The sequence below is a fragment of the Hydra vulgaris genome, chromosome 05, assembly GCF_038396675.1.
Source record: "Hydra vulgaris chromosome 05, alternate assembly HydraT2T_AEP".
Taxonomy (NCBI): Eukaryota; Metazoa; Cnidaria; class Hydrozoa; order Anthoathecata; family Hydridae; genus Hydra; species Hydra vulgaris.
The window spans coordinates 19,163,816-19,190,499 of NC_088924.1; the positions used below are offsets into that span (position 1 = coordinate 19,163,816).

General features: G+C 27.2%; 1 protein-coding gene and 2 long non-coding RNA genes across 5 annotated transcripts; 2 read left to right on the top strand and 1 right to left on the bottom strand.

Annotated features, from left to right (window-relative positions):
- Nucleotides 1-6,835: 6,835 nt before the first annotated feature.
- On the top strand, nt 6,836-8,862 carry LOC136079990 (uncharacterized). Its single transcript, XM_065796641.1, has 2 exons — nt 6,836-7,090; nt 7,270-8,862. Exon 2 carries the CDS (start codon nt 7,308-7,310, stop codon nt 8,541-8,543), a length of 1,236 nt encoding a protein of 411 aa, XP_065652713.1. The 5' UTR covers nt 6,836-7,090; nt 7,270-7,307; the 3' UTR covers nt 8,544-8,862.
- Nucleotides 8,863-9,630: 768 nt separating this feature from the next.
- On the top strand, nt 9,631-11,799 carry LOC136080665 (uncharacterized). Of its 2 annotated transcripts, none has more exons than XR_010638588.1 (5): nt 9,631-10,121; nt 10,574-10,668; nt 10,793-10,958; nt 11,079-11,251; nt 11,327-11,799. It is a non-coding gene; the product is annotated as an uncharacterized LOC136080665 (long non-coding RNA). The 2 variants fall into 2 exon arrangements; XR_010638587.1 differs by having other exon boundaries at nt 9,631-9,922.
- Nucleotides 11,800-24,024: 12,225 nt separating this feature from the next.
- On the bottom strand, nt 24,025-26,222 carry LOC136079991 (uncharacterized). Of its 2 annotated transcripts, none has more exons than XR_010638362.1 (5): nt 25,960-26,222; nt 25,133-25,227; nt 24,843-25,008; nt 24,550-24,722; nt 24,025-24,474 (listed from the first exon to the last, which is right to left on the bottom strand). It is a non-coding gene; the product is annotated as an uncharacterized LOC136079991 (long non-coding RNA). The 2 variants fall into 2 exon arrangements; XR_010638361.1 differs by having other exon boundaries at nt 25,749-26,222.
- Between the last annotated feature and the right edge of the window lie 462 nt (nt 26,223-26,684).

Consider the following 26,684-nt stretch of genomic DNA (forward strand, 5'->3'; position numbering starts at 1 on the left):
ATCTGGCTTATTTTTTATAATAAGATCGAGTGTGCTAGTAGGCTCGACGTGTCGACTACTACAGTAGGTTGGGAATGTGGTTAGCTGAGTTAAGTGACGTCATCAAGGCACTTCTAAAACCTGACGCTCACTTCTCACGTGAGCAACAGTTGCAATGCCGCTGTCAACTTCGATAGACTCATAAGATGTATGACTGAAATTGAAATCGCCATACAGCAGCATTGCAGAGCAGTTTATATTAGGCAGTGTCTGTTGAGCGGTAGTGATCGATGTGATACACTGAGTAAGAACTTGATCATTTTCGTCGTGTGGATGATATAAGCAGCCAAGGAGAAATGATTTTTGACCAAGTTTAATTTTTCGCCAGATTTTCTCAATTGATGTTGAGTTGAGCTGAGTAGAACTAATTTCGCTGACTATGATATTGTTTCTTGTGTAAATTGCAACTCCACCGCCCCTATTGTCTCTGTCTTTGCGATGTGGTTGGTAGCCGGGTACGGTAACGTCTGATAAATCTGTGAACCAAGTTTCCGCAAAAAACATGACATGTGGCCGGCTAAATGTATGTAGAGCTGATAGTCTAGCAAAGAGCTCTTGGCGTTTTTCATTGTTGAGTGAACATGGGTTCTTTGCCCAGTAACATAGATGGCTAGGTGAAACTGTAGAAGCGTCGGGTTGTATCGGTTTTATTTTTGCTTTAGTTATTGGTCTAGGACGTCTAGTTGGCAGTGGAGATTTCTGAATTAGGAGCGGCTGTGCGGCTAGCGTAGTCTGACAGAGCTCTGGCTGGGGATGAAAATTGTTTCGATGACATTGGGATGAACGTTGTTTCGATGACATTGATGCAACAGATGCGACCTGTTCTTCGATATATAACATTCCAAAACGGATTATCGAGAATGTTTGCAGTGGCAAGTTGGTCGTTAAACTTTTTGAGTTGAGTGCATGTGGTGTTAAACTCGATTTGTAGCTCTGGCGTTCTGTCTTCGCGTACGTAGACACCCTTGTATATCTCTTGTTTGTGGCGTGCGCATTTTTTGAGTATTTCAGCTCGAGATGAAAGATTTGATAACGAAACCTGAATAATGTTTGAGTTTAACAATTTTGTTTTGTTTTTGCTCGATTTGAGGCGGTTAATACGTGCGATATCAGTAGCATCCTCCAATCCTGTTGCTACAAAAAAATTCTCAACAAGGTTTTTATCGTCTACAGTACTAGACTATTTAAGATCGACTACAATGACATTTAAATCGCGACTTCGAATATTTTTATTTTGAGCAGCGATAAAAGTGCTTAACTGCTGCCGTTGCTGCTTGCTCTCATCCGATTTGTCCTTAAGCAAAGATGCAAATGATGGTGTGGCTGTTGATTTTATTTCTTTCAACTCATTAATTTGTTTTACCAGTAAATCAGTTTTGTCTTTCAGGGCTTTTTCTCTTAATTCACTAGATCGTTTCTCTTCCGCTAGTGCAACAAGTAGAGCTGCCTTGACCATAAGAGCAATATCGTTCTGGTAACTTTTTATTAGAGTAACATTTAAATCCTTTAGATCTACTGGCGCTTTAAAGGCGTTGGTAGCTATTTCTTCGATTGCCGACATAATTAGCAATGAAATGCAATTAATAATTGCAAGTTTTTAAATTCTTAATATTTGTAACAATTTATAATAAATTTTAAAAATTTAATTTAAAATTTCAATAAAATTAATATTTTATATGATTATATAAATATACCTTAATATATACTTTAATGTAATAAATTTATAAGTAGAATACTTACTAATATTAGTAATTTAATTACAAATATTAGTAAATATATAGTGATAAATTTTCCGTAAATATATTTATTAATTGATAATAAATTTTGGATTTTGTTAAGGCACAAAAAATGCAAAAAAAAAAAATTAAGAAAAAGGTTGAAAATTTATTCTCAAAACTTATTGAATAGAACAATAGATTAGAAAATATCGATTACACGCTTAAAAGGTTGGTGGTTAAACTACTAGCAAAAATTAAAAGGTTTACAAAACTCTTTAAAACAAGAAAAAAGAAAAAAAAATTTATAAACTCTGTAAAAAAATAAGCGAACTAAAGCATAAATAAAATCTTAGTCACAACTATTTTTATAATAATAATATATAAATAAAAATATATATAATAAAATGTAAGTATAGGTATATATAAATATAGTTGCGCAAAGTACGACAAAACTGTTATTTTAGACACGAATATAGGCATACTATGATTTGAAAGTAGAAAATAATTAATAAGCTATTAAGATGAAGCAATAATAGAGAAAGAAATAATGTTAGAAAAAAGAGAATAAGAGGAAAAAGAAATAAAAAGAAGACGAAAAAAACAAAAATATATAAAATCCTGAAACTTACGCTCGAACAAAAACACGTCATATCGACTCAAAGGCTAAAGCGCAAAATAAGCGGTAAAATTATTTCATTTTAATATTTCTTGGATAAAAATATTTTGCAATTTTTATTTTTTATTTCATGTGAATTAAATCATTTAAAGATATTTAATATAATTATTGAAAAAACTAGATAATGATATTCCAAAATGGTATTAAATAATCTTAGAAATAGATACTGTTGTGTTTGTCAAACGAGAGGTGATAGTATTGGTTCAAAAAACGTTTTTGAAATTAAAAATGAAAATATGATAAATAAAATTGTTCATCATTTAAAACTCGATCGAATAAATCTTATACAGGATCAGATAATTTGTTACAAGCATTTAAAATCTTTAAACAAAGCCGTTCTTTGCCTGATACAGATGATACAAATATAAATGTTATTTCTAATAAAACACTTGTTGAAGAAAATTCTAACGATGAATCAAATCTTAATATTGTTCTTGAAAAATATGATGATTTTAATTCTAGGAGTACGGACAAGAATTCTGAAGAGTACGAGTATGTTGATGACAACAATGACTATGATTATTGTGATAAATCTGTTGTAAAGAACACGATCAATATAGAAATCAATAGAATTTCAAATTCACATCGCTTCTGTTTTATTTGGAAATGTGAATCGATGTTTTCATTAAAACAAACATATTTATACCTATCGATAGTCGGTGTTGTAAGTTTCATTTGACAGACAGTAAGTGGCTTAATGATGAATATTTAGGTAATATTCTAATTTTAAAAACTCTGTAAACTTAAATAAAACAATGATACAAGTTTTAAATGTTTTAAACCATTATATAGATATTATAAACAATTTAACACCGTTACACTTAAAATTTTAATGTAATTTTAATGATGTGGTTGAAGTATATGCGAATGTTAATTAAAAAAAAAATTATTAAGAGAAAAATGTTGTTTAAAAAATCGATGGAAATAAATAACATATATATATATATATATATATATATATATATATATATATATATATATATATATATATATATATATATATATATATATATATATATATATATATATATATATATATATATATATCGTATATATCTCAATTCAAATTTAGTTCTAATTAGTTTAGCGCTTGTCAAACCAAATGGATTTAATAATCTATTTTAATTGGTTTGGTTGGGGTTACTCATTTTAGATGTTGAACTGCTGTTTTTATTTAGGCTTAATGACTGTCACAAGAAACGAAATTCACCTGTTTATTAGACTCAACAGTCTGTCAATACATAAAAAGGAAGACAGTATACTTGTATACAACTTTATTAAAGAACATGATTTGAAGTTTCAAGACAAAAAGTTTGAGGGTCAAAATCGTTTATTTATTTCTGATTATGGTAAGAGATGGACTCAAAGTAAACAAACCGATGCAAAGTTTATTAGGAAGAATTCAGCTTGGCTTGAAAATTATTTTAATATTAATGAAGGAAGGTAAAAATAAACAACTCGGCAGATCTACATTACCTTTAAAGATTCATCTTCAAAAATAAAGAAAAGAACAGTTGCAAATTTGTCAGCTTTAAATTATTGTGAACTGTTGTTTGTTAGAGGCACACACCTGTGAAAAAAGGGTAGAAGAAAAGATGCTCAGATAGCAATAAAGTTGGCTGATAACAAAGATGCTGAAGTAGATCATTCTGATAATACATCTGAAGCTCTGTTGAGCCTCCCCCCCCCCCTCCTTTTATAACCTAAAAAAAAAAATTCTATATTTAATGAGATTCAAAAAAGTTTTTTTTTAAAAATTTAAAATGCTGTTGAAACAATAAATTTTAAAATAAAACATCTTTTAACAAAATTCAAGATACATCACGCAACGTTTTGTCATAGTTAGAAATGGTTCCCCTCTGACCTAAAAAAATTTAAAAAAAAAAAAATGTTTTATAATAATATTTTAATTATACCCCGTTCACATTGGAGATAAAACACGTTTTATTTTAAATGTGTTTTGTGTTTATAATGTTATAAACTCTGCAAAACAGTAATAAAACAACATGGCGAGGTTGTTTTATATTAACACATGCTTTTTATATTGACAAAGCAACCTTGCAGTATTGTTTTATTGTTGTTTTATACAGCTTTTTGCAATAACAATTTAATACGCTTTTAAGATAAAACGTGTTTTATCGTCAGTATGAACGGGGTATTAGTTTGCGTCTTGGCTTTATATATTTTTGTGTTTCCAACCTGAATAGCAAATTAACGATACCTGTAACTGTTGCTAAATTAACCACTAAACAAAAGAAAAAGAGCATAAGATAAGAGTATAATAATTTATTTTTTAAAATTTACTGTTTTAAATAATCGGATATTCTTTCTGAATTTTTTTTTTGTTCTTTATTACAATATTTATGATACAGATAAAAATAATATAAAGAAAAGAAAAGTTAACAGGTCAAGATATCGTTAAGAAATAAAGAATAAAAATAAATATAAAGAACGCGAATACTCAAAGAAAACCTTCAGGTCTTGTCACAGAGAAACCACTATTAAAAAAGTTAGAACGCTTTTTTTTTCTTTTTTCTAAGGATTATTTTCTTTTGTTATGGTGTTTACGGCTTGCATCAATCAAATTACTGTGTCTTCCAAACAGCTGACTCATGCGAACAATAATGTCCATAATTTTCTAGATAAATCTCTTGCGCACACTGAATCTAATTTGTCGAAAATAACCACTGAATCTTATTAATAGCTATATATTATTCACTATATATCACAGAATATAATCAATATAATCTCATTTCCAGACTAAATATAATACATTTCCAGATTGTTCAAAAGATTGTGCAAAACCTAGGTAGCCATACGATGAATATCGCTGTGTGTTAAGCCGAATTACCAAATTTCCGTTTACGTTCTGATAACAAAATACGCCAAGCCACTGCCAAATATATAAATTAAAGTTGACGCTTCTGAAGACAAAAACGCCAAGCCACTACCAAAGGATGGTTCACCTCCAAACGTAGCCGACATACATGTATTGGCAGATACGCATACATCTATTCTTTTTTATTTTCTTTTTCTTATATATATATACATTTTTAATACTTTTGTCTTATTTTTTTTTTTTTTTCATTACAATTATTTTTTCAATGTTTGTATTCTTGTTATTTTTTCAATGTTTTTATTCTTGTTATTTATTTATTTTTGTTCAAGTTTTGTTACAAAATTAAATTTAATAATAAAAGTATATAAAGTTCGTAATATAACATTATAAATAAAAATAAACGTACAGTATTACAATAGAAGAGTTCTAAAACTTAAAAACTAAAACATGTTAAAATAATTCACTAAAATTAAATATGTTAAATAATTGCTTGGGTAATTTTGCATCAAATCACCCAAAATTTAAAAAATTTTGAACCATGGGTCGCCAAATTTTTTAAAAACCTCTTTGGCTGTTGCATCTTAAAAAGAAAAATTAACATATAAAATTTTAGCTAAAAATGTTGAGAAGGTTGACAAGATACTGCAATTTTAATACTGACCTGGTTTCCTAAAGTGACCCGGTTTTCATAACACTCTGAAAAAACATTTTTCTTAAAATAATAAGAAATAAAAATGGCAAAAACATGAAAATAAACATATATAATGTTTTTTTGATGCTGAATTCAATAAATGTACTTAAAATGCTAAAATATAAAAGAAACATGCTTAAAAATTAATAAAACAACTAGTTTCTATAAAACAACTTTGGGGCCCAATATCTCAAAACACCCCCATCAAAAAAAATTTTTTTTTGCTGTTAATATTTTCAGCTGTTTATAATCTTACTAGGCACAAAAAATCTAACTGGAAAAACGACTGAAACATACGGAACTTTAATTTCAAAGATGTATCAAATTTTCAATAAACTATTTTAAAAAACTTTCAAATAGAATTCTGTAAAATATTATATTTAGTTAAAAGACTCCTTAAAAAAAACAAAACAATTTTGTTATATTTAAGGAAGTCTTAATTATATGATAACTTAGTTATTTGAACTTAACAACTGAAAAAAACATCCTGTTTTGTTTTATATAAAAACTGAATTAGTTTGATATGGATGTGCATTTGTTTTTAAAATTTTGACAACTTTTGTAAAAGTTTATAATAACTAGTTTATAAAAAGTTCAGTTAAAAAACAGCATTCGTAAATTTTATTTAAATTTTAACAATTTAACAATTTGATATATGTATAAATTGTATATATATATATATAAATATATCTATAAAGAAAATTAACAATATCTATCAGTGTAAAAAATTATACAACAGTGGGATTCTGAAAAGGTTTAAATTATTTCTATATTAAATTTTTTTTTTTACTAAAAATTAAGTAGGAAAATTCTTTTATTTAAGTAGGAGAATTCTTTTAATTAAGTAGGAGAATTCTCTTTTTTTTAGGAAATACATTTAAACAAAGTAGTTTATTATAAGATGTGTTCTACTGGGTTAATGACATCAGATGCTTGCAAAGGCCAACAAGATGTTATTGGAACTTTAAGCAACGAAGAAAAAATAGCTATATCATTACGCTGTAAAATTGAACTATCAAACTTAACAACATTATGTGAAAAACATGCTACAAATTATTTGAAAATGTATCCTATATGGCAGAAAGCATGCTGTGATCCATTCAAAAAACATACAAAGAAAATTACAAGTAAGTAAAAGTGGAATTTAAGTATTTTAATATATATATTTTTTTAATTTGTGTTTTCCAAAACATAAACAATTTTTTAAACAATTGTGCAGATAAGCTATATACAACTATACATACAATTATACTATATACAAAATACATAAAGCATGCAATTATATATACAATTCAATTACTTTTAGAAAATCTTAGAGTAGTTACGATTAATGAGTGACAAGACATGATGAGAAGTAGCTTAAATATTGCTCCTGGGAAGAAACTTTGCAAACCCTGTAAGCAAAAGATTGCCAAAAAAGCAGATCTTAAAGAAGAGAAGCAAAGTCAGGGTGAACAAGATGAAGATTTTCTAAAATCATCATTCAAATCAAAAAGAGAGGAGATCAATAAAGAACTTGAAAATTTTAATATATCTCCTCTAAAATCTCATTCAAAGTCATCAAAACATATACTCTCAGAAGGAAAGCGAAAAGTTGCGCGCATCAACGAAATGGTAAGTAACCTTACTAGAAAAACTGAAAGTCAATTCAATGTTCCCTCAAAACTGTGTTATGAACCAAATGACATTAAAAAGAAGGCTGAAAACTTTGATGAAATTATGAGCTTGATAAAAGAAAAAATTCTATGTTCTGACAAAAGAACTATTGTTCACCTTCTAACACTGGCACCCCCAAGTTGGTCAATATTAGAAGTACAAAATAACTTTGCAGTTACAGAATACCAAGCAAAAAAGGCTAGACAACTTTTTAATAAAAAAGGATTGTTGGCTATCTCACCTTTCTATAAAGGGAAAGTCTTACAAAAAGAAATAGAAGATTCTGTTAAACTTTTTTATGATTCAAGTGATTTATGTAGAACTATGCCTGGAAAAAAAGATTATGTTAGCATTCAAAAGAACGTCCATAAACAAAAAAAACTGCTTTTGTGTAATTTAAAGGAACTATATTTAGTATACAAAGAAAACAATCCAGAAATACAAATAAGTTACTCAAAATTTGCTTCACTTAGACCAAAGTGGTGCATTTTGCCAGGTGCAAGTGGTACACATTCTGTTTGTGTTTGTTCTTATCACCAAAATGTCATATTGCTAGTAGATGTTTTAAATATTGGACTAAAGTATAAGGACTTACTTTCAAAAACCGTTTGCTCAGTAGAAAACAAAGAATGCATGCTTGCACAATGTGATGATTGTCTTGGTAAAGAACCCCTCACCAAATATTTGTATGAGATTTTTGGAGTATACGAAGATGATTTTGAGATACACTACAAGCAATGGCAAACTACTGACCGTGCAACACTATTAAGTTTAACAGCTGATGTTCCAACGTTTGTTGAACTATTAGCATCTTGTTTTGAAAAGCTACAAGCTCATTCTTTTATTGCTCACTCTCAATCACAGTACCTTCCCAGACGGCACAATTCGTTTAAAAGTTACGCGTGGTTTCTGTTGCGTGTTTAAAACTCCCGAAAACACTAAGAATAACACGTGTCAAGAATAGGGTTTTGATTCCGTGAAATTAACTACTACATTTTACCAAAAAACCAGTTTGGATATTAAGTTTTTAGTGATGGTTTTTCAGTTACAAAAATGGAGCATTAAATTATCGAAAGTTTTCGCAACGAATGTAAAACCATTACTAAAAGCACGCGATTTTTCAAATTTATTGCCTTTTTATAATTCGGAAGGTTTTAGAGTGTGTAACAAGAACTTTCAGGAAAACATTTGTCGAGAAAATTTATGTTAAATAAATTCAGTTTTTGTTAAGTATTAGCATGTATATACACACATATATATATATATATATATAAATATATATATATATATATATATATATATATATATATATATATATATATATATATATATATATATATATATATATATATATATATATATATATATATATATATATATATATATACACACACACAAACACACACACATATATAAATATACACGTGTGTATATATATGTGTATATATATATATATATATATATATATAAATACACATATATATACACACGTGTATCTATATACATACACACTTGTGTATCTATATAATTTATACAATGTATATTTTATATATGTATGTATAATACATATATAAAATATGTATGTGTTTATTTATGTATTCATATGTATATATGTGTGTATGTATAAGTCTATATATTATGTATGTATGTATAAATATATATATATATATATATATATATATACATACATACATACATACATACATACATACATACATACATACATACATACATACACACACTTATAAATAAATGTATATGTTATGTATACGTAATATGTACTCATATACACACATATGTGTGTGTATTTCGGCGTATGTATATTTGTGTGTATTTGTATCTGTATATGTGTGTGTATTTCTGCGATAAATATATATATATATAAATATATATATATATATATATATATATATATATATATATATATATATATATATATATATATATAAAATACATTTTTTGTGTTAATAGTATTATTGTTATTACTATTAGTATTGTTATTATTTATATATATTTGAAAAATACTAGTGTTGTTCCTATATAAATGTGTGTGTACTAAATGCTATAGGGTATCCTATTAATGATAATTATTTAACAAAAATGAAAAGAACAAGTTCAGCATAGTAGAAAGAATATATGAAAAAATATCGATCAGTTTTAGCTGGAAATTTATTTCCTGAATGTTTAAATTTGTCTTCGAGCTACGAGGCTGCACCAATATACTACCTATGCTTCATTGAATAAACTTTCTCTACCAATATTGACAGCAAAATCTAGTAATACTTTGTTGCAAAATACTGTACGTAAGTAACTTTACTTATCTGTAAATCAATTGTTTATATTTGAAAATTATTATGTAAATGTTAAATTAATTTTTAATTGTTTGAGAAGATACAAAAAAGAGTCAGCAGTATAAAAAATATGGCATGAGCCGAAGCCAGCAAGAAAATTTCTTGCATAGTCTATCTGATTGCAGAAATGATATTTTTTTTGCTGATAAGGGTAAGGGTCTTTTATCAAGCAGACTATGGCTAGTGATATGCATTAGCACATATTGAACTTTTTTTGTTTTGTTTGTGTGTATATATATATAGATATATATATATATATATATATATATATATATATATATATATATATATATATATATAACATTTTTAAACCAGAATATGTGGGTTTTAATAAGCAAAAAAACATAAATTGAAAAGATTCTACTATAAGTCTTCTACTTACTTATAATCTACTAAAAGAATCTTACTAATTCTACTAAAAGTCAACTACTAAGTTTTTCACATGTTCAACGAAAAAGACGATGAGAAAAAATATTAATCGTGGTACAACTGTTAATGAAAATACTTGTATTGAAACTCTAGTTATTTATCTTTAACTTCAAAAAATTTTAAATGACACTAATATTTCTGGTAAATTTTGATTTTGCAAATTTTATCTTTTAGGAGTTTTACCGTTATCACATAATCTAGATGAAGACAATATATTTAAAGAAGACTTCAGAAACTTAATGAAGATAATAATATTAATGTTGATTAAGGTAGTTGACTATTAATGAACAGTGTGCATGTGTGCATTTGGTTTTTTTAAATATTATGTATAACTTATATTTATATTTATTACCTATATTTGAGTGTATATTAGTCTAATTTATCTTAAAACAGGATATTTGCACTTTAACAAGCAACAAAACCTATATGAGATGGTTTCGAATCAACCTTTAAAGATTTCTATATTTATAAGCAAAAATCAATTAAGAGAGGATTTACATCCTGGTACAAATGCTAATTAAAATACTTGTGAATACTCGGGCTTCTGGGTCTTTCCAAAGTAATAACTTATTTGCATTTAATTTAAAAGTTTATAATATTTAAAAAGTACAATAGTATATTTGATGATTTATGTTTCTTAATGGGTTTCATAAATTCTTAAAGGGCGTCTCTTATTTAGGTTGAAGTTGGTGGCTCTAAAAAACAATTTGAAAAGAAGAATGAAGGGTCGATTCCGTTTAAATGTACAGACACAAACAAGCGTGATTAATAAGGAAAAAATCAATTTTACTCTTCCATTGAATCATTACTCTGGTTTTTTCAAACAGTATTTTTTATAGTGCATTTATTTAGGTAAAATACAAAACAATAGAGATAATCATTTATTTTGTTATTAATTATAAAATTTGTTTTTTTTTTTTTAAATAGATTAAGGCGAATCATCAAAAACCATTACCAATACAGATCGACCAAAAAATCAGACAAACGAAACTTCTCCCATGGATGATGTCATGTTTTAGCGTAAAATGATTGTCACACCATTACATAAAAAGAAATTTGGGCTACTGCAATAGTTTTTAGATAAAGATTTGAATGAAATTAAATTTGAACAGGTTACCTCAATTGAAGAATTAGTAAAGTTCGAGACCCGACTTTTAAGAAAAATTAAAAAGAACATTGATGCTACTGGAATTGTTTGTAAAAATGCGAAAGCGTATTGTTATACGATTTTAGATTTTATAATGACGGAAGAGGCGATCAATCGAAATTAAATATTATGTATGGTAACCGTGTGCCAAGCGTCTTTTATTAGCTTATTTTTAATGATTTGGTTTTTTATTTCTTTGTTTATTTTTTCTTTGTAGTATTATTGTAAAATAATTTACCTTAAAAAACAAAAATAAAACAACAAAATTGTCGTAAATATAATTTAGTATATATAAAAAAAGGTTTAAACGGATTAAAGCTATACGTGTCTAACAAAACCTACGTATTTTTGGTTTATCATTAAACCGTGCTGAACAGCTGTTAGTTCAGGCATAAATTTGGAAAACTTATGCCTGAACTAACTTATGACATTAAATAAAGTTTCCGTTTGGAAACTTTAGTAAATGTCATAAGTCCGTTTTAAACTATAGAAAGCACGAATTTAAAACCTCATAAAACACGAGTTTAAAACCTCAAAAACACGTATTTAAAACATAAAAATACTCGTGTTTGAAACCTTAGAAAACACGTGTAAAACTCCAGTTAAACTTCCCGTGAAATCCACGTGTTTTTGGTTTACGCCTGGATCGTAACAAACACGTGTTTACACGGGTTTTAAATCCGAGATTAAAACCAAATGTGCCGTCTGGGTTAACCAACTGAAACAATATATGGATCAATCAAACATTATCATTATTGGCGACTTTGCTGAAAATTATGCTTTTGTTGTCCAAGATGAAATACAGAGCTATCATTGGAACACCCAACAATGTTCTTTACATCCATTAGTTATATACTATAAAGATGATAAAGGTGAACTGAAACATATTTCTTACTGTTTTATATCAGATGACATTATACATGATGTAACTTATGTGCACAAAATATTCCAACTAATTATACCAATATTAAAAATAAAATTTTCCAATCTGTCCAAATTACATTTATTCACTGATGGTTGCACAGGACAGTACAAAAATTGTAAAAGCTTTTACAATCTATGTCAACTAGAGAGCGAATTTTGCCTTAAAATTGAATGGAACTTTTTTGCCACGTCCCACGGAAAGTCACCATGCGATGGGATTGGTGGTACTGTAAAAAGATTAACAGCACAAGAAAGTTTAAAACGACCGTACAGAAACCAAATTCTCACATCAGAAGCTATGTATGAATTTTGTATTGATAAAATCAAAGTTGTTAACTTCATTTACTTAAAGGGATTGGGCTTACAATTGCAACGTGGAAAGCAAAAAGAAAGGTACACTGGTGTAACAACTCTACCTGGTACTCGTAGCTTTCATCAATTTATACATCTTGGAGATAACAAGGTTGGGGCAAAGAGGTGTAGTACAGACACTAATTATACAATAATCCACAATCTTAAAAAGAAACAAGACATATCTCAACTTGATACTGTCACTTTAGGTTGTTATGTCGCTGTAGTCTGTGATGATAAGTGGTGGATCGGCATTGTAACTAAAACCAACTTAGAAGAAGTTGATGCTAAAGTTAAGTTTCTTCATCCAAATGGTCCATCAATCTGTTTTAACTGGCCTGAAAGAGACGACTACTGTTTTATTCCAAACACCAACATATTGAAAAAACTATCTGTTTCACAAACTTGCTCTAGTTCTGGTAGAAACTATGTGTTTGAAAATGCTGAAATAGAGGAAGTACAAGTAAAATGGGAGCAATATTGTAAACTATTACAGACACAGTCAAAATAACTTTCATCTTTGATACCTTTACAAATCTTGTATATTTAAGTAGCTTTTTAAATTACGATTAACTTTATTTTATTTACAAATATTTTTTGGGAATTTCTTGAAAAAGTAATACATCTTTGAAATTAAAGTTCCGTATGTTTTAGTTGTTTTTCCAGTTAGATTTTTTGTGCCTAGTAAGATTATAAACAGCTGAAAATATTACCAGCAAAAAAAAAAATTTTTTGATGGGGGTGTTTTGAGATATTGGGCCCCAAAGTTGGTTTATAGAAACTAGTTGTTTTAATAATTTTTATGCATGTCCTTTTTATATTTGAGCATTTTAAGTACATTTATTGAATTCAGCATCAAAAAAACATTATATATGTTCATTTTCATGTTTTTGCCATTTTTATTTCTTATTATTTTAAGAAAAATGTTTTTTCAGAGTGTTATGAAAACCGGGTCATTTTGGGAAACCAGGTCAGTATTAAAATTGCAATATCTTGTCAACCGCTAAACTTTTTTAGCTAAAATTTTGCATGCAATATTTTTTTATAATTAGGAATAACGTGTCAAAATATAACACAAAAGGAAGACACATGGTTCAATGGACTGGGTGATTTGATGTGGAATTGCCCGCTTGTTGATCAAACAACAAACAAAAAAGTAAATAAATAAGAATATACATTAAATGTATACATATACTAATATAGATAAGGGATTTTCAAAAACTTTAAAGTACATTAGTATATTTTTAGTTAAAAAAAATGAGTTTTTTTAAGATTTTGTTTAAAAGAATCAAAATTACATTCTTGAGAAAAATCTTTAGAAGTATTTGGAACTATACTATTCCATAAAAATGGTCCGCGAAATAAAATAAAAAATTTTCCAAAATTGGTTTGAGAAAATGGTTATTGAATTAAATTATCGTTCCCTAAAATATATTTATTTCTATCTCTATGTAAATACAAGTTACGAAAATAAACGGGTGATAGTTGGGTCTTGCATTTATCCATAAAGCAAAGAATATTAAAAGCATTTAACTCGTATATATTGAGTGCTTTCATATCATATAAGAGAAGCTTAGCGTGAGCAAAACGGTCCTTGAAATTCATTAGGCGTGCTACATGCTTCTGTTGCCAATAGAGAGGTTTAAGTTTACTTTTATAAGTGCTACCCCAACCAATGTTTGCATAGTTAATATGGCAATGAATTAGCGAATAATATAATTGAATTAAGGTTTATCAAGAACGTTCCTTATTTTGTATAAAATGCCTATACTCTTTGAAATTTTATTGCACTAACTTATTATTATTAAAATCCCAGGGTTGAAAACTCCAGAAGGCGGGGAGAGGTACATGTGCACCTCCCCCCCTCCCCAATTTTTTTTTAAAAGGACCTTTTTTTTTAGCAAAAATTTTAGATACAGAGGACTTTTTTTAGAAATAGACAATTGTGCCCCTTTACTTCGAAACCCGTGTCGTCGGCCATGCCTTTATAAGCCCTGCTGCTGCTGATAGATGAAGATAAAGTCCTGCTGAAGATAAACATTAATTCAATAAAATTGATACAAAAGAAAAAACTTCATAACTTGTTATTTTAAAACCAGAAAAAAGAAAATCTTACTTGAGAAACTTAATAATGGTTTCATTAAAGAATAAAAATAATTATAAACCTATTTATTTAAAAAATAATAGTAATACAATATTCAGGTTTGTGCTTTATATACACAAACTATATATTCAAACTAGGTTTTTTATATATATTGCATATCAAATTTTTAAATCCAAAACAAAATTTACTTACTAGTGTTAACTAAATTGTCTAAAAAACAAATAAAGAAAGTAACTAATAGTAAATAAATGAGATACATAAATAACAATTTCTCAACAAAGTATTAAACGATACAACAAAATGCATACTTATTGTCTTTTCAATAGTGTCTAAAAAAAGAAAAATAACAAATTGCCGAGGAATGACATAAAAACAAAATGATGATAATGATGGTTTTAGATTCATTTTTTTAAATTAACTACAGCTATGTTGTTTTTTTTAACTTATATTGTAATAATATTATAATATTATAAGATAATATATAATATAATAAATAAAATAACAAAAGAGAATTACTAACTTATTTTTTCATTCAAGCCTTGGATAGCTTGTGCATCTAAACAATCATAACAAACCAACTGTTTCAAACAATGTATATCAGTTTTATTTATACAACAGCTACATATATATATATTTTTTATTTTTTTTTATTATTTTTTTGTTCTTTATTACAACTTTTTAACAATTCATTTAACAGTTTTTATAAATAAAAAAAACAAAAATCTAAATAGAAGAAAGAAAATACAATAAAAAGATTTTGTAATAAAAATAATAAAGAACGCGGAAACTCGAAGAAGACCGGCAGGTCTTGTCACCGAGAACCGCTGAAGTAAAACACTTATTTTAAATTTAAAATAATATAAAAAGTATATACACAAATAACGTTTTTTTCACATTAAACATTAGTCTACAGAATAAATTAATTAAATAAACTTGAAAATATTTTAAAAGTAAATCAATATATTTGTAATTGAAAAAATTAGTTTTTTAAGATTAAATTTAAAAGAATTTAAAGTACAATCTTGAGAAATATCATTTGGAGCATTTAAAATTACATTGTTCCATAAAAATGGTCCGCGAAAAGAAATACAAAATTTTCCAAAATTAGTTTGAGAAAACGGTTGTCGAATTAAATTATTATTCCTTAATATATATTTATTTTTGTCTTTTTGTAGATATAAATTATGAAAAGAAATAGGCGATAAGTTTGTTTTACATTGAAACATGAAACATAAAATATTAAAAACATTTAGTTCGTATATATTAAGAACTTTCATTTCATATAAAAGAGGTTTGGCATGAGCAAAACGGCCTTTAAAATTTATAAGCCGTGCAACATGCTTCTGTTGCCGATAAAGAGGTTCGAGTTTTCCTTTATTTGTACTGCCCCAAGCAATATTAGCATAGCTTAAATGGCAACGAATTAGTGAGTAATATAATTGAATTAATGTATGTTTGTTTAATACGCTTCTTGCTTTGTATAAAATCCCTTTACTCTTAGAAATTTTATTACATAAATTTGCAATGTGGTTCGTCCAAGTAAGACTTTCATCAATATACATACCTAAAAATTTTGTCACTATAACCCGTTTAATGAGAATATCATCAATAAAAAGATTTGGCATATTAATTGGAAATTGGTGTTTTTTACCAGCTGGATGGAAAAGAATCCATTTAGTTTTTTCAATATTTAATGATAATTTGTTTAATTTAAACCAATTAGAAACTTTAGCCAGTTCAATGTTTATGTTGTTAAATAATGTTATTATGTTATTATGAGAGAGAAATAAGTTGGTATCATCAGCAAACATAATTGTAATTAGATTTGAAGCTTTAAAAAGGTCATTAATGTAAATTAAAAATAAAAGAGGTCCTAATATGGATCCTTGCGGAACTCCGCATGTTACATTTAACAAACTAGATGATGTACTTTCATCTGCATAAACAAATTGCTTTCTATTATTAGGGGTGGGAGTTAAGGTTAGTTTTAGTCTAACTAAATTTAGTCGACTAACTTTTTAGTCTAACTAAAATTAGTCGACTAACTTATTAGTCTAACTGAATTTAGTCGACTAACTTTTGAGTCTAACTAAATTTAGTTAACTAACTTTTTAGCGTAACTAAAATTAGTCGACTAACTTTTTAGTCTAACTAAATTTATTCGACTAACTTTTTAGTCTAACTAAATTTAGTCGACTAACTTTTTAGCGTAACTAAAATTAGTCGACTAACTTTTTAGTTTGACTAAATTTAGTCGACTAAGTTTTTAATTTGCGAAAAATATATTGTTACTTTTACCCAAAAAATACTTTTTTTAAATCTTGTTATGTGTTAGTTGTGAAGTGGTTTGAGCGCCAATTTTTTAATAACAAATTGCTGTAAGTTACAATTTAGATCTCCATGGCATCTCTTTCAAAGTTGATTTTCAGAGTTTTTCAAGTTTTTGGAGAAAATTTTTTTTTTTAAGTTTGCGAGATATACACTTGGAGTTTTGTAATAGTAAAAAAACTGTATCCAATTACTCCCCCCTTATTACTAAGTACTTGTTTTAACTTTCAATGAAAAGCGCTTTAAATCTGGATTTTTTCAATTTCTAATTAAAATGAACCATAAACTATTAGAAAAAAAATGGTGCCATATTTTTGAAATGTGTTGTATGCAGAAGCCTTTTCGGATTTCTTTTATATAATACCAGCAATCATTTTTTGAGGTAATAATACCGAATTTATTTTGTTCTACACTCATAAAACGCAGTTTTTACAGTGACTACAATATGATTGTAGTTGTTAGTAACAATTACTCAATATAGAAATAATAAAAAACATTAATTGCGTAACAATTTGTTACGCAATTAATGTTTTTTATTATTTCTATATTGTGTAATTGAATATATATCTTGTTCAACTCTCAATTTTTTTTTTTTTTTTAATTATTATTAAAATGCTAATAACTAATTATGTATTCGGTATAAAATATCAGCTGTTTTTGGCGGAGTTGTTCTACTAACAAACCAATTTTTATTTAATTCAATGACAGAAAATGTGGGGCAATACTATGTACAAACAAAACATTTTTATTACCTAATTGTCACAAATTATATTACGTATTTTAAATTTCTTAAAAACAATAAATTTTAATGAATGTCTTTCAGTTGATTTATTTGTCTTAATTCATATTATGTTCATATAATTTCTCAACACAACAAAATTTAAGGAATGTCTTAACTGACACCTCAAAGTAATGGTTTCCCGCTATATATTAGATAAACCGTTATTCTCAAATATATATTTAAATTTACTTTAAGAAATTGCATTTTTAAACTATGCCGAAAAATAATACGTTTTCTCCAATTGAATATGCTGCTCCAATATCTGATTTGATGAATCTGACGAAGAAAAGATTGAATAAAAGAAAGTCTATAGATGAACAAAACCCTGCAGATCATAACGATAGCGAAACAAGTTCAAGTTTTTCATCCGGTCAAACAGAAATTGAAGTTGATGCTCAGTCCATTGAAGAAGCAGCTAAAACTACATACGAATATTACTCAATCGAGGAGGAAACATCAAAATGGATATGCAATCAATGTAATAGTAACAGACCTAAAAAGTACTCTTGTAAAACATCAAAGAGTATATTAGATTACCATCTTGAACATGATCACAAAATAATAACGCCAAAAAAAAACGAACTATGAGTGGCTTGTCAAAAGAAGTTAGCGAAAAGATTGATAGAGCTCTTTTAATTTTCATTATTGCCTGTTGTCTTCCATTTATGTTGGTAGAAAGTAGTGCATTTAAAGAATTTGTTTTGTGTTTAAATCCAAAGTATAAAGTGCCTTGCCGAAAAAAGTTAAGATCTCTTTTAACTGATTTATATCGAGAAAAAAATGAACTTTTGAAATCAAAATTATTATCAATTAAAGTTTTATCTATTACTACTGACGGGTGGACGTCCTGTCAAAACTATAGTTATATATCTGCAACTGCACATCTCATTTCTGACAAAACAAGTTTCATCAGTTTTTGTTTGGGCTTTGCATACCTTAATGGCCGCCATGATGCAGATAATTTAAAAGAGGCTTTGCTAAAAATTGTAGAAAAGTTTAAAGTAGATGATAAAATAATGAGTATAGTATCAGACAACGCCAGTAACGTACGCAACTGTCTAAATTCTTTAAAAGTTTGTTTAAACATTCAACCAATAAGATGCATAGGACATGTTTTGCAATTAGTTGTTAAAAATGTCATAGATTTAGTTGAAGAAGGTGAAAAAGATAGTTCGTCTAAATTCTTTTTCATTGCAAGAACATTAACTAAGTGCAGGAAAATTGTTACATCTTACAATCATTCTTCTCAACTTAATGATTTATTAGAGAAAAGTCAAACACGACAAGGCGTCGAAAAAAATCACATACTTCATTTGATTCAAGATGTGAAAACTCGTTGGCACTCTACGTTTCTCATGGCAGAGCAAATGCTTAAGCTTCACTCCTACGTAAAAGATATCTTTAATTCGAAATAACAATACAAAGATATGAGAAAATATTTACTCGATGAAGATGAAATGGTTAAACTTAATTAACGGTAAATGCTTTATTAAGCTTTAATCAAGTAAGTGTTTTACTATCTGGCGATAGGTATGCAACGTGTTCTTTAATTATTCCAAGTATAAAGTACCTTGAGAAGCAGCTGAGTAAGAATAAAAGTGAAACTCCTTCTTTAATTGTAATATTGAAATCACATTTGTTAGAATCTTTACAAACTTGCAAAGATTTATATAAATTAGAGAATAATTCCTTTTTATTGTGTGCCACTTTTTTGGATCCAAATTATAAAAGTTTTCAATTCTTTGAAAAGTACGAAAAAAAGAAATATTTAAAAATTGTGAAAGAATTTTTGTCAGATTTTTATCTCTCAAAAAGAGTTGGTGAAATAATTTTAATTAAAAAGGTGACAAAGGAATCAAAAAAATTTAAGTTGTCATTTGAGGATGAAGAAGATGATTCCGGAAGTGATAGTGACAAAAATGTAACCTTAGATTTAAAAAAAGAAATCAGTGAATATATAAGATTGTCAGTGCACGAACAAAATGTTGTAGAGTTTTGGCATCAAAATCAATATGTTTTTCCAATATTGTATTACATTTCAACGATGATTTTATGTACACCTGCTACCAGTGCACCAAGTGAGCGCCTTTTTTCTGATGCATTAAACAATTTGTATGCTAAGCGAAACAGGATGACGGCTGAATGTTTTCAAATGTTGATTTTTTTGTACGAAAATTTAGAATTTTTAATTTGGTTTAAAATTGGTGCAATTTAATCAATGTAATACGGAAACATCTTGTTGTAATAATTATTTTTGAATTTATTTTATTGTTCTTAAATAAAAACTCTTAAATTTAGAACTTGAACTGTTTTGTTTTAAAAACAATCAAACAAGGTTTAAAACAAGGTCAAAAAAGGTTTAACATGTTTAAAAAATGATTTTATAAAGTTGTTGCTCTCATGTTTGGGACAGGGGGGGACCCCAGAAACTTGAGGGCTTTTATGTTTCCAGGCTACAATTATCGCAATTTTTTGCAAAGTATCATTATCCGATTTTCAATTTTTTTTTTAGAAAAACCAATTGCTTAATTAGACTATAAAACTAAGTGCAAAATATGAACGTAGCAAGTCTTCCCGATTCTATGTTATTTAAATTTAAGTTTTTTTACATTTGTAAATGTATTTTATATTTTCATGTGTTAATTATGACCCACCCAACTTTATATTTCATAATGAATGATTTCATTAACCTTACCATTTCTTTATAATTCTACAAAAAATGGCGTCTTAAATGCGGTTCATTTAAGTTGATATTTCAAACTTACTTTTTAAATAAGATTGCTTCTAGTTAACTTTACATCTTACTTTTCACGCTAAAACTCTTATTTTCTAACAAACTATCTACTCCAGCTTGAAGCAATTTAAAGCCAAAAATTGCTGCTGCCTAGTATACAGCCATATTTAATATAATTAAATGAAATTATATACGACTAAAAATTAAATTTTTAATACCAAATAAAAAACATTATTTTGGGAAAAATATATCGAAACTTAATTTTTTTTTAACAAAAAGTGGAAATGTACTTTAAAATGATAGATATTCTGCATTTTTTAAGTAATTAAAAAGTGATAAGAAATTTTCTGGTTTGATAAAGCGACCGCTGCCATTTAACAGAATGTTTATCTTATTTTACAGTTTTACACGATTTAATTGCGGAGGTTGCATTTTTAAATGCGGACAATGAGCCTCTCGGTAAATGCTATTAAATGTTTTGCATTTTAAAAACTCTATTAATACGTTTAACATTTGGTATGCATTTTAGAATAAATAAATTGCCGAAGCTTAAATGTACTTAAATTGTAACAAACATAACCTAAATACGCCAACCAATTTAAGCGCAATTCCGTGCTTATTTGTCCGTACGTTGAAAAAATGAGAAAATGATAAAGTTTTAATTATGAATGTAATGATAACGTTGCATATATAAGCTTTCGTATTAAATGTCAAGCTTGTTGAGAAAAATGATGGAAGTTAGCGTTAATAAGTTGGTACTTCTTATCGCTTATATGAAATTAAATATTTAGAGACTAAGTATATTCGCTAGTATACAGGGGTTGGGGAGGGGGGGAGGTGGTAAGTTGAAAACTGCCGTAAGAATAATTGCCGATTAAAAATTATACTTGCTCAGTATAAGAATATATATATCGATTGCCGAGATTTGCTAATAATTATAATAACATCTTAATTTGCCGAATGATCAAACTAAATATCGGTAATAGCATGGCCTATAAGAGATGGACGTGCAACCTATTTTTTTTTTTTTTGCGAACCATGCTTATTGCGCATTGTTACAAATCTTTTGTTTTAAACAATAGAAATTAAATTATAAAGTCTGTCGGATTCGTCGAAAACTTTTGGTCTCGTCTAATCAGTTACATCAACTTCCTTTTAGTTATTCAAGATAACAGCAATAGATAGCGATTCCACGGCTCAACGAAAAACATTTGACGTTTGAAAAAAAACACGTAACTTTCATGAACTTTACTCTCTTATATCTTTTTGTACGCTTAAGCAAACACCTTAAGGTTTTTGCATCAATTAGTGTTACACAACCTCTTTCCAGTCATATATAGAAAGTACTATGGTTTATATGGCTTCATTTAAATTTTATCCATATCTTAAGACCACTTTTAAGAAAAAAGCTCGAAGCGGGAACATTTTTTTAAAACAAAGCTTTTAAAGGTTAGGATTCCTTAGTACCAAAACACAACCAATTTTTATAAAAATTTCCGTATACATTAAAAAAGGGATGACAAATCAAATGGAATGTGCACACTTTTTAACTTTTATACATAAATTTTTAGTTCTTAGCGTTTCAAAACTTCAAGGTTTATTTTTATAGGAAAAAAAAAGTGTTTTTTAAAAGTGTCCAGGTGGAAATTGCAAGTTTACTCTTTCCTCTTTTTATAACAAGTATTTATTTATGTTTTCTTGAATAATAGGTTCTAAGGATTTGTATATAGAAATTATGTATATATATATAACTATCTTCCTTCGCATATTTTATAACGTTTTTTGTTTTGATTTTGCGTGACATAATGCAAATTTTCGGTGCCATAACAATGCAAATTTTCCATACTCAAGCCCTATACTTTTCGTCAAAAAATCATCAATTATTGCACTACAAAAAATTCAATAACTTTAGATCCGCTCAACTTCAAAGGCCGAATGACCCCTCATTTTTTAAGTCAAGTCAAGCTCCATACAATGATATAAGTTACATATGTTTATTTGATTAATAAAAAAATCGTCAAGAATGGCTACAATAGAATCAGATTTTAAGTTTAATTTTATATAGCTAGATATTCCTTATATTTTAAGAAATAACACTGATAATAATATATCTTTTTAAAAGGTTTTGCATTATCAAACGAGTTATAAAAAGCCCATTAGAAAATACACCTACTAAAAAACAATGCTCAGTGGAATATATATTATGGAGCTTATAGAGTAGTCGAGGCAAAAAATGGCGACATATCGGAAATAATACTAAAAAAATACACAAAACTATGGCTGGTGAATGAAGGACCAAGGAGTTGCATGAAACCAGACCTTGACTAAAAATTTTATTTAAGCATTTTTACTTTTCGCTTTACTTTTTTTAGTCAATTTAAAATTATCTTTACAGATCTATTTTATTATTGATAGAACTTTGTTTACACGAAAAAAGTTCCCAAATTTACAAATGTTTATCTTGGAAAAATGATGAAAATCTGTTCGTGCTGACAACTGATTTCCTTTTCCTTGGTGTAATTTGTTTAGTAATTTGTCAACACGTGAAGTAGTAACTTATCCCGAACAGTCTTATTAAACAAATGCTATAAAATTTAAACTAATACCACGTGATCAGAGTTTCTGTTTAAAAACTAAGGGCAGCCATTTTAATATATTTTTTTGTTGACGGGTGAAAATTAAGAGTTTGTCGGAAACTCGCATGGCTCGCTGGTTTCTGCGGCCTCTTTGATGTAAAACAATATGCAGCACGTCCATCTCTTATAGTTCCATCCCAGACGGCACATCTGGTTTTAATCTCGGAATTAAAACCCGTATAAACACGTGTTTGTTACGATCCAGGCGTAAACCAAAAACACGTGGATTTCACAGGAAGTTTAACTGGAGTTTTACACGTGTTTTCTAAGGTTTCAAACACGAGTTTTTTTATGTTTTAAATACGTGTTTTTGAGGTTTTAAACTCGTGTTTTAAGAGGTTTTAAATTCGTGTTTTTTATAGTTTAAAACGGATTTATGGCATTAAATAAAGTTTCCAAACGGAAACTTTATTTAATGCCTTAAGTTAGTTCAGGCATAAGTTTTCCAAACTTATGCCTGAACTAACAGCTGTTCAGCACGGTTAAATGATAAACCAAAAATACGTAGGTTTTGTTAGACACGTTTATAGCTTTAAACATGTAAACCTTTTTTTATATATACTACATTATATTTACGACAATTTTGTTGATTTATTTTTGTTTTTTAAGGCAAATTATTTTACAATAATACTACGAAGAAAAAATAAACAAAGAAATAAAAAACCAAATCATTAAAAATAAGTTAATAAAAGACGTTTGGCACATGGTTACCATACATAATATTTAATTTCGATTGATCGCCTCTTACGTCATTATAAAATCTAAAATCGTATAACAATACGCTTTCGCATTTTTACAAACAATTCCAGTAGCACCGAATGTTCTTTTTAATTTTTCTTAAAAGTCGGGTCTCGAACTTTACTAATTCCTCAATTGAGGTAACCTGTTCAAATTTAATTTCATTTAAATCTTTATCTAAAAACTATTGCAGTAACCCAAATTTCTTTTTATGTAATGGTGTGACACAATCATTTTACGCTAAAACATGGCATCATCCATGGGAGAGGTTTCGTTTGTCTGATTTTTTGGTCGATCTGTATTGTTAATGGTTTTTGATGATTCGCCTTAATCTATTTAAAAAAAAACAAGTTTTATAATAAATAACAAAATAAATGATTATCTTAGTCTATTGTTTTGTATTGTACCTAAGTAAATGCACTATAAAAAATGCTGTTTGAAAAAACCAGAGTGATGATTTGATGGAAGAGTAAAATTGCTTTTTTCCTTATTAATCACGTTTGCTTGTGTATGTACATTTAAACGGAATCGACCCTTCATTCTTCTTTTCAAATTGTTTTTTAGAGCCACCTACTTCAACCTAAATAAGAGACGCCCTTAAAGAATTTATGAAACCCATTAAGAAACATAAATCATCAAATATACTATTGTACTTTTTAAATATTATAAACTTTTAAATTAAATGCAAATAATTTATTACTTTGGAAAGACCCAGAAGCCCGAGTATTCACAAGTATTTTAATTAGCATTTGTACCAGGATGTAAATCCTCTTTTAATTGATTTTTGCTTATAAATATAGAAATCTTTAAAGGTTGATTCGAAACCATCTCATTTAGGTTTTGTTGCTTGTTAAAGTGCAAATATCCTGTTTTAAGATAAATTAGACTAATATACACTCAAATATAGGTAATAAATATAAATATAAGTTATACATAATATTTAAAAAAACCAAATGCACACATGCACACTGTTCATTAATAGTCACCTACCTTAATCAACATTAATATTATTATCTTCATTAAGTTTCTGAAGTCTTCTTTAAATATATTGTCTTCATCTAGATTATGTGATAACAGTAAAACTCCTAAAAGATAAACTTTGCAAAAACAAAATTTACCAGAAATATTAGTGTCATTTTAAATTTTTTGAAGTTAAAGATAAATAACTAGAGTTTCAATACAAGTATTTTCATTAACAGTTGTACCACCATTAATATTTTTTCTCATTTTCTTTTTTGTTGAACATGTGAAAAACTTAGTAGTTGACTTTTAGTAGAATTAGTAAGATTATTTTAGTAAACTATAAGTAAGTAGAAGACTTATAGTAGAATCTTTTCAATTTATGTTTTGTTGCTTATTAAAACCCACATATTCTGGTTTAAAAATGTTATATATATATATATATTATATATATATATATATATATATATATATATATATATATATATATATATATATATATATATATATATATATATATATATATATATATATATATATATATATATATATATATATATATACATACACACAAACAAAACAAAAAAAGTTCAATATGTGCTAATGCATATCACTAGCCATAGTCTGCTTGATAATAGACCCTTACCTTTATCAGCAAAAAAAATATCATTTCTGCAATCAGATAGACTATGCAAGAAATTTTCTTGCTGGCTTCAGCTCATGCCATATTTTTTATACTGCTGACTTATTTTTGTATCTTAAGATAAGAATTCTTAAACAATTAAAAAATAATTTAACATTTACATAATAATTTTCAAATATAAACAATTGATTTACAGATAAGTAAAGTTACTTACGGACAGTATTTTGCAACAAAGTATTACTAGATTTTGCTGTCAATATTGGTAGAGAAAGTTTATTCGATGAAGCATAGGTAGTATATTGGTGCAGCCTCGCAGCTCGAAGACAAATTTAAACATTCAGGAAATAAATTTCTAGCTTAGGCTGATCGATATTTTTTCATATATTCTTTCTACTATGCTGAACTTGTTCTTTTCATTTTTGTTAAATAATTATTATTATTAGGATATCCTATAGCATTTAGTACACACACATTTATATAAGAACAACACTAGTATTTTTCAAACATAAGAATAATAACAATAGTAATAGTAATAACAATAATACTTTTAACACAAAAAATGTATTTTATGTATATATATATATATATATATATATATATATATATATATATAGTATATATATATATATATATATATATATATATATATATATATATATATATATATATATATATATATATATATGTTTATATATTCATCGCAGAAATAAACACACATATACAGATACAAATACACACAAATATACATACGCCAAAATAAACACACAAATGTGTGTATATGTGTATATATTACGTATACATAACATATACATTTATTTATAAGTGTGTATGTATGTATATATGTATATACATATATATATATATATATATATATATATATATATATATATATATATATATATATATATATATATATATATATATATATTATATATATAT

Coding starts and splice junctions, on each gene's coding strand:
- LOC136079990 (XM_065796641.1), top strand. CDS start 7,308: ATGATGAGAAGTAGCTTAAATATTGCTCCTGGGAAGAAACTTTGCAAA.